We start from the raw sequence: 12,015 nt of genomic DNA, 5'->3' as shown, positions 1-12,015 counted from the left end.
AAATAAATCGCGATTCAACAGATCGAGGTTCATTTGCCATCGTATTATGTATATATGGGCCAGTGCAACGCTCTGCACCGATTTCTGATCCTTTTCGTTTCCGTGTATATGATAACTATTTTTCAACGATTTCCTTTTCCATTGAATGAATCCGTTTCGATTTACCGGTACATAGATTCGTAGGTCGATGGTCGGTGAGTTATTTAGTGTAAAGTTAACTGAGACTTTTACACCTAACTCACGATTCGCCACCGACTCAAAACTGAAAACCAGTTTTCTACAGTTTATGTAAACACTCGTCCTTCCGATGACTTAATAGTTTCACTTTGATCCGAGATAAAAACTTCATCACCTTCAGTGCGGCGAACTATGAGAGCTACTTGTTGGATGTTGTATATGTTTAAAGGGGGAAAGTACTTGGTGTTAACTTGTAAAACAAGTGTGTGAAACGCGGGATCTTTTATACCTGAACTCGGAGAGTTTTTTTTACATCAATGATGCGTAAGAAGATGTGAGGAGATCTGAATCGATTTAAGGTGTATATCTGACCGATTTTGTATCTCAAGGTCATGCGGTATTCCCGAGTTTCTGTATACGCTGATACAGTTTGTACTGGCTTTCATTTGATGGAACATCTTCACCTGTTTGGATTTTAAATTTCAAATTTCTGCGTTGCGGGGGAAATTAAAATGAACTTATCAAAAACAGGATCTTTTGCTTTACAAAAGACTCTATGAAAATAGATAATGGGCCATCTGTTTTTGTCTAAGATAATGAAGACTTACATCGAAGAAATGAGTACGAAGTCTATCAATGTTTTTATGAAGACTTCGGGTAGAATTTCCCTACATTTCTTGTAGAAAAAAAGACCGACAGACAAAACATATTTCTGTGCGTATTACTAGGAAAAGTCTACGGGAAAAACCTTTGAGATATTTGTCAGCACGAATGGTAGTTTTTAATGTGGCATGTATCATATTTTTAGCGCAATTCACACAAAAGGTTTACGTAATAACCTGTTATATGTTATGACTTTATGATTGTATTCCGTATACCTTGTGTACATGAGTTGCTTTTGTGTATGGTTTTATGTAACGTTGCCATTGTCTTTTTTCATCCTTTATACATTACCTTAAAGCTTACCCCATTCATCATCCTCGTGTTTCGCACGGCCAACTTTTTATGAAGCTGTATTAATGAAATTATGAAGAGCAAAGCAATTATATTTTTTTAAGCGATACCTTATCTACCTCGTCTGAAAGCAAAAATCCGTTCGCACTCGGATTTTCAAGTTCAAGACCATTAACATTGTAAATGAGCTCGCATCAACATTAATCACGAATTTTGTTGGTTTCTTGTTTGCAGAAATTTGTGATAGTAGTCGATGTTTTAATGGCGGTACCTGTACAGCCGACCAGAATAACCCGTGTCAATGTGCCCCCGGATTCAAAGGACCCAGGTGTCAATATGGTAAGCGATATGAATTTCTTTTCATTTCAACATTTACTATTGTGAATCGTAATTCCGTTGTTTTCAATTTTCCTTTTTTTTATGACAAAGGTCCCAGAAATCCCTGCTATACGAATCAGCCACCATCACTTTCTTTCATTGCTTCTTTGTACATGTTGATTTAGTTTTTTCTGTTTTCCCTATTTCCACTGCGACTGGCGCTGAAAGCCTTTTTATCCATTTCTGTATATTCTTCTGTCTATACAGAAGTCACTCATTGTAAAATACATTTCCATGAAATATTACAAATTTATCGTTGTTTACTAACAATCGTCGACAGGATGCTTTTCGGTCCATTACCTTCAGTAATATATCTCACCTCCTTCAAGTTGTTGTTACGTGATTAAGTAGATCTATCAAATTAGACGATACAAATTCGAGATAAAATCTGAACATGAAATGACAGTAATCTTTACATAAAAGTTGACTGATACTACAAACGCTTCCTGAACACCATCGTCAGGTGGGAAAAAATCACACACGAGAGGCCTTGGATGAGGTCTGGAAACAGGAGAGAATATTGGAAACATATCTTAGCATAATTCGTACTATTCAAGCCCTATCCCTTTTCATCGTTTGAAGTAGAGTTTGTATCAATATTCGAAGTATGGTTGGTCATTTGACGGTGGTGTCCGGTCAGTCTGTTCGTGCGTAGCGCGGTACAGCAACCTGCAGTGGATATATATCGCAGGTTTGATAATGGCCACTTCTAAACCGGTTGCGTGTGTACGTCATGTGACATGAATAACTTGCTGAGCTGACCAGACTAGTGTCACAATAGCGTACGCGGTGTTTCCTATTCATTCAAAACCGGACAAATGTGCAATGAATCACCGATAATGTCGCCAGATTTCTTTAGAAAAAGGTTCCCATGTTATTGAAAGTTGGCACGCAGCTAGCTCAGTTTCTTTTTAAGGAAAAACCTACGTACTATGATCAGAAACTCATTCGCGTTTTCTCCTTGTTCAAAGTGGTTATTAAATGCGCATATTATATATTCTTAACGTTATTGCGAAGTTATCGCTGGAAAGTATACAAACTTACAGAAAACCCGGTTTATTTCTTCGCGGCGGAAAAGTTGTAAAAGTGACACTTACGCAACACGCGTAACTAATAGGACAGGTTCAAGATGTTCTATTTTTGTAACTTCTCGCTACTTCACGCCACTAAAACCCTGCGTAAATAGTTCCTCCGTCATCATCAAGACGCGTAGATTTCATATTTATGACTTCGTTTGTTTCTTGCGTGTGTTTTTAAACTTGTGTTTACGTCTATGCGGAAAGAAGACTAACAAAAACGACGATTTTGTGAATAGGAACAAAATTGCCGGTCACAGATTAACACAAACCAATAAAGAACCTTCCTGAGAGACTGAATTGTATTTCTACCGGTGTTAAAAACGTATTCCTAGCGTTGTTGTCACAATAAAATGTTAATTCTGATGTATTTTTGATTGATTGTAGAAAGATTACCGAGCATTGTGTAAATGTTTACTTGTAAACGCGTCGGTAAGCCGCTCGCTAAAAAGGATTTGATGTGATAAACCTGGCAAAACCTAGACTTTTTACTGACTGATTGATCGCCCTTGAGGATCACTTTTGTTCCGCAAAATGTTTACACGATGAAAGTAACATTGGTTTTGAAACCTGAAGTTGTACATTCTTCGTGCTTTCTTAATGCATCATATAAAATATAACTGTCTCCATCGTATAAACATCTGATGCACCGGTAAATAGTTTGTAAAGTGATGTTCCTACGGATATACTTTTGGAGGTCCTCTACATTCTAAATACAGCCACCAGAATTCTAGAGTTTCTCCGCGGCCCTGATTTTGGATATCATATAGTGTTATGACTGATCGAATTTCTAACATATACAGTTAATCAGGTTATGGGGATTTAACATTTGCCGCATATCAGCGCTGATTGAACTCGGAGGAAGTTATGGTCCAGCCGAGTCAAGTGCCTTGAACTTCCCGTAGCCTTTTCTATACGCTCTCGTCGAACCCGATCGGGCTCAGACTGGTCTTATATATCAAAATGTTTAGTTACTGAAATTATCGTGGTTTTGAATTTGATTGTGTATGTGTTATTGTGTGATATACAATGTTGTATTAATCAGTAAATATCAACACAACACTTAGCCGAGCCGTTATAAGATTTGAGCCAGTAAATATTTACGGACTTTCCCATTTTCCGTGAAAACTGTGAATCAACATCGACACAAATTGTAAATTGAAAACGTTCCTTGCACTCCTTTTCGACCCTTGGAAAAACCCATAATTATGAAGATAAACTAATAGAGGGTTGACGTATTGACGTTTCGACCTATAATGCCAAGAGCCATTTTCGAAACTTTTGAAGTTTTCTGTGTGGTTTCTTCTTCAAATGAGTTGTAGACCAGTTTGCTTCCTTATGCTTATTGTTTGTGATACCAATAATTTCCTACCCTCCGTAAAATCTGAACTATATAATCTGACTGACACGATACCGACGGCGCCTGTTGCCGCAACACCGACAGGAAAACGCAGTTCACGAGATGTCTATTAGGAATTTAAAGTGCATCAATGAATTGATCACAGAATGTTGATGGATTTCCGTTCGGGAAATATCAACAGAAATAGCGCGACATTGCGCAATTACCCAATCGAAGCTTTGACCTCATTGGCCTTTCTGCCGATTCGTTTTATGAATCATCATACTTGTGTCAACTTGAAAAAGCTTTTAGTTGATAAATCGTATCTTTTTCGAAAAGTAGACGCTCGTGCATAAATCGATATTTTTTGTCGATATACTTTTAACAGTCAACGCCGACAGAAACGGTGACATTACTCAGGGTATATATACATCGACCAACAATCGCGTTGAAGTGGACTGTTAAGACGATCGTTCATCTGTATGAGACCACTCTGGATTATACGGCTTCTTTATATCACTTTTACACTTAATAAGGAGTGTCCATGCGGGTTCACGAGAGTGTATTCCTGCTTGCAATTCTCATAACGAGACCAAAACTGACATCATGATATTTGTCAGTGATTCTATATTAGAGCCGTACAGACGAAGCTAACATCAACATAGTTCGTTGCATCATTCAACGCCAGAATAAAACTGTAATGTACGCTGGATTCCGGGACTGAATTATGGACTTCTCAACTAGGTTTACTCTACACGTTATCATTAGGCGACTTATTTTCTCCTGAATGCTGCGGCAAAGCTTTTGTGCTGGTCAGGTGAAATATTTCTATGCTAAACGATGCTAATTAGCCGCAGTATGGAGGAAAAATCATTAAAATACCTAGAAAATACATATCCACTTCAGAGAGAGCGAGTCCCATTATTAACATATTAAGGTTCGCATTTATTTTATTCAGAATTGGATGCTCCACTAAAACACCCAGATTACGCATGAGTGAACGTTCTATCTAGCAGACTTTTCGATTGAACTTTTATATACAGTTAAAGAAACTTTTTAAGAACTTTCGTTTTTACATATACTAGGCGTTAGTCAACTTCAGGTAGAATGAATCTATTTCATAAACTTGTAAACAGTAACATTCATTCGCTAAATTTAGAACGTCCACTTTTTCTTCGCGAAATACTTGAAAATGTTCCAAATGAAAGCGTGTGCTTTGGCTATCAGTAAACAATCAGCGGTATTTTTTTCCGAAGATTCTGAAGATTTTATATCAACCAGAGTTTGTTATGTCATAAATTATATAGATAAAAGATGACTATGCTTGATGTGCACAATTTAGGATAAATTTCCAAATCATTCCCCATTGATAATAAAAATACGCACCCAAACCCCGAATATCATAAGGTAAGTGTCCAAAATATTTGTGAAGCAACGAAAATCCTGTATGAAAAAAGAAAACATTTTCTGTTTAAAAGATGTTGTCGTGTCTTTTTGTTGTTTTTCCCGTTTGGTTGTTTTTAGATAAAAATGAATGCGCTGAAAACAACGGCGGCTGTGAAGTGAACTGTTGTAATACAATCGGTTCATTTTACTGTAAATGTCCAGCTGGTCTCGTATTAGCTTACGACGGTATCCATTGCAAAGGTATCCAGCCCGCGCCCGAATCCTGTGTACGTTGTCTTGACTGACTGCCTCGACCAGCGGGCGCTGGTTCGCTGCATGGCTGCGCTAACCATTGCTGCTGCAAAAATGCTACGATGTATTCAGATGCCTTCATATAAAAAGTCAGTTTTCAAATTTACTACATCCGAGATTGATAAGGCCGCTATGAATGGCGCAGTGTCTGAAATTGCTCGATTAACGGCCAGTAGAGAGGTATTTGGAATCAGCAAAAATTTGAAAAAAAATCGAACTCGAAAACCTGATTTAGCGATACTGCTGCACATATAATTTTGATGAGCCCATCATTGTCCCGAGTAGTGAAAGAAATTTGAACCTCTAGACAGTCTGAACTGTTTCGAAAATTTTTATAGCGCCTTATCAAAGTTCAAACTGTTTCAATTCGAAAACTGACTAAGCAGCGCGTGGCTTTAGACATGGGCTTCCGTATGGTTCATCACGTGTCATTATTTCAATGATTGTAAAAATTTACTATTTTAGACGTAAACGAATGTGCTGAGAATAACGCAGGCTGCGAAATAACGTGTCATAACACGGTCGGGTCATTCGTTTGTAAATGCCCGACCGGGTTATTATTGGCCGAGGATGGCTTTCATTGTAAAGGTATCGCATCGCTAAACGAAAAGTAAAAACTAACCTTGTTTGCCGTGATTCTAAAATGTCCGCTGAGTGCCGTGTTCCCTGTGTTAATGAAATGTGGAGCCATTTCCAAAAATGCAGTGGGGGCTTAGGGCCAAAGAGTTGACTGATATAGTTGAAAAGATGTCGTAGATTGTATCTGTAATCAGTCGACTCGAGAATCACTAGTATCACATTTGAGGACTTACCTCTCACTAGCAGACCTGTATTTCTGGTAATGGCTCCATCATGTTACTATACTCGTCCGTGGTGTTGGAACTAACATTTCTCAGAAATATCTGACACAGCTATCACTGTCTTGTCACCGAACAAAAGTATTATGATAGACTATAAAAACAAATAATTCCTATATAGTCTTTATGATATCAACGTATCATTCCATCGTAAGCCAGCATGTCCAATGAAGCTGAAAAAATGTATCATTTATCATTTATGGTTTTCAGCTTCTTTACTATATGCATGGATGACCCAGAACATCTTTAATCTAAGAACTATTATGCAAAATATCTCTCCCAATATCCTAGTTATCCAGTAATGGCATATCCCACTTTTCGCATCCATATTTGACTTGGGCATTCAAAATTCAGAAAGTCTAAAGAAATTTTATCTTCACCAAGACGATTCTCATATCAATATTTATGGTATTATCGTATTGAGTTTTACTTCCAGATGTTGACGAGTGTGCCAAAGCGAATGGAGGATGTCAGGGTAGGTGTGTGAACACTCACGGTGGTTACAGATGTGAGTGTCCGGCTGGACAACGACTCGGTCCAGACAGAAGATCCTGTGTCCGTAAGTTAGAATTTATTTCGTTCCTTTGCTCCTCTTTACCTTTTTTTAGCAATAACCTATCCCAAACCTATAGATCCATAGGTTCTCCTATCTAGATGCCTATTCGATATGAAAATCTAAGCCTTTCTCCGACTTTCGTTCTCAACAAAATCTGTTCGATTTCTTGAATTTCTTATATGCTGAATACATATAAGCGTTTATTTTCTCAATGTACGTATCATTTCAATACTTCGTGGTATTGGCTTTTTGATGGATGTATTTATTTGTTCTCTTCATTTATGGAATGTACAGGTTCTTGTTAAATAAACGAACAATAACAAGTTAGAGTTCAATAAGCGATGGATAGTATCTAAAAATATTCTATCATTAACTTTTTTTCATTGAGAGTTGTAATAATGATAATGTTTACTCACAAATTAAATTACAATAGGAAGTGGCAAAGATTATACAAAATATTGTAAAAAGACGTTGGGCGACTGGTGAAGTTAAAAGAAACTTATGACCTAGAAGGCCCAATCGGCCACACACTCACATCCATACACATTACACCCCATTCATGATACTACCAAGTTACATAACAATTGAAAATAGATAACATTGAAAATTGTTCCAGAATAATCGGTATATTAGATTGAATCTGTCAGAAATACATAATTTGATTTAATCATATTGAGATCTGCAATTTCTGGCTGTATAAATTTAACGCGAGGCCCAGGTCTCCAATCCTAGCCTTAATGAACTCGTAATAAGGAAGTCAAATAACAACAATGAGCCATACGAAAATATTTACACGAATATGATATCAAACAGTTTAGTGTCAAACATAAACATTTGCTGAAACTTTTGAAATACGAACTACCGATGTTCGATATTGGTCTTGTAATCGGCGTCGAAATCAAAATCGTTGTCAAATAACGTTTAACAAGGTGTGATACGAATGGCGAACGTTTCGTATCAACTAACACCGATTGATTCGTAGATTAGAAACGTTTTGATTAGGCACACAACAAACCTAGTTACCTAAATTATTGATTACGCAGAATTCGGCCAGTTATGTCCGTCCTTCGGTGGTTAATGAATCAGGGTCAATCCCCTCGATGTTACGTTAATGTCCTTAAAATTTCATCAGAGGTCTTCAATTTCTTCGATTATGAAGATCGTGTCGTCGATGGCCCTGACTAAACCTATACAAACTACGAACTAAGTGTTTCTCTGTGGGTGGCCAAGAGACAGTTGCGATCTTGAAACATGTTTTCCTCCTAAGGCAATGTTCACCAGCTTTTAATGTTTTCGATGATCGTAAAAATGTTCCATACTTGTAAACAGAGCGGGTTTTATTTTGAAGTCGCTATATATGTTGCTGTTAATGCGTTGGCGTCATTTGTTGTTTTTGAAACAGTAGCTTGTATTGTGTTTCTATTTCACCGCTGACTTCTCTAATATCAACTGATAACGTTATTCTATTACATCCGAAGTTGTCAAACTCAATCAGCGCGTATACAGTCGATTGAAAATAAGTGCGTTTCGCTTTTTTGTTCTGTCTTACTTTTCATACACCTCATATACGTAGGTCTTCTGACATCAATTACAAAATACAAAATACAGGCCCTATACTTACTTATACCATTGAAAATATGAAAAATTAAGTTCTAGAGCCAACCAGCTGCAAATAGGCCTCCACCAAGGATCTTGTTTCGTGAATATTAAATTGCGGCGATAAATAGCTGGGGACCGTTTAAGAGCTTGCGGAATATTTCTCATGAATCGTCTGTCAAAATGCTGCATTCGCGTCGACGTGGACATCTAATGTAACGAATGACATGTAGTAAGTAATATTGCATCGCTTGTCTCTTCAAGGACTCCACTAATGGGGATACCTATCTTATTTCATCCCGCACTTCATTAGAATTGTGATCGTATCTTTGAGAAATACGCTGTCATTTTCGTGTCCGATTGTGGATATAGCCGCGTTGATAAATTAGGGGGTTACTCGGCGGTTATTTTTACGGTCTCTGTGACGAGATAAGGGAGATTACTCTTGTCCCATAAAGTCAGGTTAATCCAATCTCGTCTGATTAAACAACGTCGGTGTCAACCAATCACGATCGAGCATCTCTCGAGAATATAATGATCAGCAAACATTAATCCATTCGCGGCAAGTCGAACATTTCTGCCACGTTTTGACGGGTTACCGTAAGAACGGATCTTTTTTAAATTACGCTCATTGAAATTCATCATTTCATATAATTTCTTTCTGCTCCGATCGATTCAATATTTACCAAATCGTTTTCGAAAATTAAAAGCCCTGCTAAATAGATGCTTTTCGAAAAAATCTTTATTAGCGTTCTATGATTCAGAAAAATTGTTACGAAATGGATTTTTTCAAATTCAGCAATAATTCTTTCATTCGCAGTTTTCGCACAGTAATGGCCACCATTAATCAATGCGAATGAACGGGATCAAAGAAAGGAAAATATTTTTCTGAGAAATGAAAAATCAGAGCGCGTATGATTTTCTCTGCGCGATCTCGCGGCGGTCGTAAAGTTATCAAACTGGTTGATATCGATTGTGAAAGAGATGAAGAAAGTTCGTCTGCGTTTGAGTCTCGACTCATCAATAAACCCGTCCCATAAATCGTGATTTCAGGCGATTTTTTTTACAGTATCTCGCGGTCGAGGTTTGCAGACAGTGTTATTTACTGACACAATCTCAAGAAAAACATATCAACAAACCCCCTAGATCACTCTGCATAACAAGTTATGACTCAGTTTTCACCTCTGAATTCTCGATAGCCCCCGACGAGACCAGTCGATAACAACCAATCAGGGATTAGCTTCAACCAATAATCAACAGTCTCATTAACCAATCAGAAGATTCATTTCTCGATATAGACCAATCAGTGCCTCGCTCTCTGGAAACCTAGGCAGAAATGATTATCAATGATACGTTTGAGAAACCCTGAATGGGATTATCGCATAGTACGACTATCATTTGATCCCAGCAGCAGTAAAGCTCGCAGTCCAATGATATGAAATACTTGTGAAATGAAGCAACGCTACTCAACTGGTTAATTATATCATCAACGCTGGGTTTGCTCAGATATCTGTAACGTGATAATGAGTAGATTCATCAGATTCATGAGAATTTCATCTTAAATTGATCATCACTGAATCGTAAATGATTTCATGGATGGATGCGCTCACCCAGAAAGCCCAGGAGCTGCAGTTTTTGAAAAAATAAGTTAGAAGATAACAAGTTGAAGTTAACAAACAAACTGACACAAAACTCCACTGTAAGGATGGTTTACTTTAACCAACTTTTGAAGGGCCCCTGAGCTTAGTAACCATGTACCTACTTGAATGCAGATGCGGGTCAAAATATCAAGTTGCCCTTAATTTTACGGGAAAACAAAAACATTAAATTGACATTAAACATTGAAACATTACACTAAATAAGTTTAAATTCATTAATTATAACTTCTTCTCTGTATCTCCAAAAAAACGAGTTAATGTTTTCCAATGCCCTTTTATTTTAATCATATGATATGCCCTATTTTGGGGGTGCGCCCCTCCCTGAATCATACCCTAGATCCGCCCCTGTAATGACATTCATTTCTCTAGTACACAACTTATCGATGCATTCCAAAACGCGAATTAGAAATACATATACAGAAATGTCAGGATTTTGCTAGGCTTTTTTTCTAACTTTCATATCGACAACAGCGAATGACGAATAACCATGGCGGCGGGGATATCGATTCGAGCATTTACTGATCGGGCGCCGGAATTTGTCGCAGCCGCAGCGGATACAATTGATGCGCTCATCCCTCCGCATCGGAGGAACTACTTGATCGAATTATACGCGAATCACAAGTCGATATTTATTCCCAGTACGATGTATTAGTATACGATGAAATTAATTCTATCGCCGCTATTTGACTTTATATTATAAATCGAAGCGACCGTTGTCAAGTTACAAGTCCATGAGGCCGATACGCCGTGAAATCTCTTTATTTTCAATGGTTCGCAGGCGGTTGCGGTGATGTTCTTTTCGATTCGTTGTCTAATATCGTGTTGATTGATTATCTTTGAATAGGATATTCGTTGAAGATTGTGCGGACATTTTTCCATCTTTAAAGCCAGACGTAAGCCGACTTCGGTGGTTCTTTGGTGGCCATTAGAGGCAGACCTAAGCTTATCTTTAAAGAAAACTTCTCTGAGCTCAAACTTGGTCATAGATTGCTTCAAATATATAGCATAAGTTTCGGCATCCCGGATATTACCAGTCGAAATACAGTTCATGTTCATGTATACATTCTCTGAAAATCATTTTCCCCAGACGGTCTTGTTTTGTATTATAGTGATATATCAGAATAACGCATTCGATCGAATTTATTCCGAAATAATGTCATGTTACACAATTCGTATGACGGATTCAAGAACCTCTTCACGTCAGCGCCTTTTATACGAACATAGCTCGTAAAAGACAACATTATTGCTTCCATTTATATTTCGAATATGTATCGATTTTGGGTCATAAAAACGCTGCACGCGATGTTCACAATTACAGTATGATATGAAGCGCGAATATCTCGAAAGGCTCTTCGCATTTTGAAAAGTTCCAACGAACAAAGTCTAATGAGCTGGTTGATATTTTTGTCATCGTCTGGGCTAAAACGCAATTATAGCCAGTTTTAATCGTTGTTTGTTCAACGTAGCTATCCATTAATCTGGAGGATCCTCGGCGCTGTATCCCGGTATTGGATTTATTCGGCGTCTGCGAAACCCTATAATCTGATTGGCCACCGATGTCAACAATAACGCCGACGGATCGAAAGAAAACGTCACAGATTTTCCGTCGTCGTTTCGTATCAGTAATTGGAAGATGCGTTGCCAAACAATGATTAAATTTATCGACCGTTTTTGTCGTCGGAAAGATGACGTGAGATTTTAATGCGCCGATTAAAGAGAAATCGAA

The 12,015-nt window shown here is 37.8% G+C and overlaps 1 protein-coding gene across 6 annotated transcripts in view; it reads left to right on the top strand.

Moving 5' to 3' along the window:
- The window catches only part of LOC141909356 (uncharacterized), a 51,280-nt gene that overhangs the window by 15,220 nt on the left and 24,045 nt on the right, over positions 1-12,015 (top strand). For 5 of the 6 annotated variants that reach the window (XM_074799784.1, XM_074799785.1, XM_074799783.1 and 2 more), the window contains 3 exons: positions 1,366-1,470; positions 5,449-5,571; positions 6,916-7,038. In XM_074799784.1, the coding sequence (XP_074655885.1) occupies positions 1,366-1,470; positions 5,449-5,571; positions 6,916-7,038 (351 nt within the window). Of the gene's footprint in view, positions 1-1,365; positions 1,471-5,448; positions 5,598-6,915; positions 7,039-12,015 lie in introns of those variants that run through there. The other variant, XM_074799787.1, reaches the window with a different exon arrangement.

This window comes from Tubulanus polymorphus, chromosome 7, assembly GCF_964204645.1.
Source record: "Tubulanus polymorphus chromosome 7, tnTubPoly1.2, whole genome shotgun sequence".
Lineage (NCBI taxonomy): Eukaryota > Metazoa > Nemertea > Palaeonemertea > Tubulaniformes > Tubulanidae > Tubulanus > Tubulanus polymorphus.
This window is presented reverse-complemented; position numbering and strand designations above follow the sequence as displayed.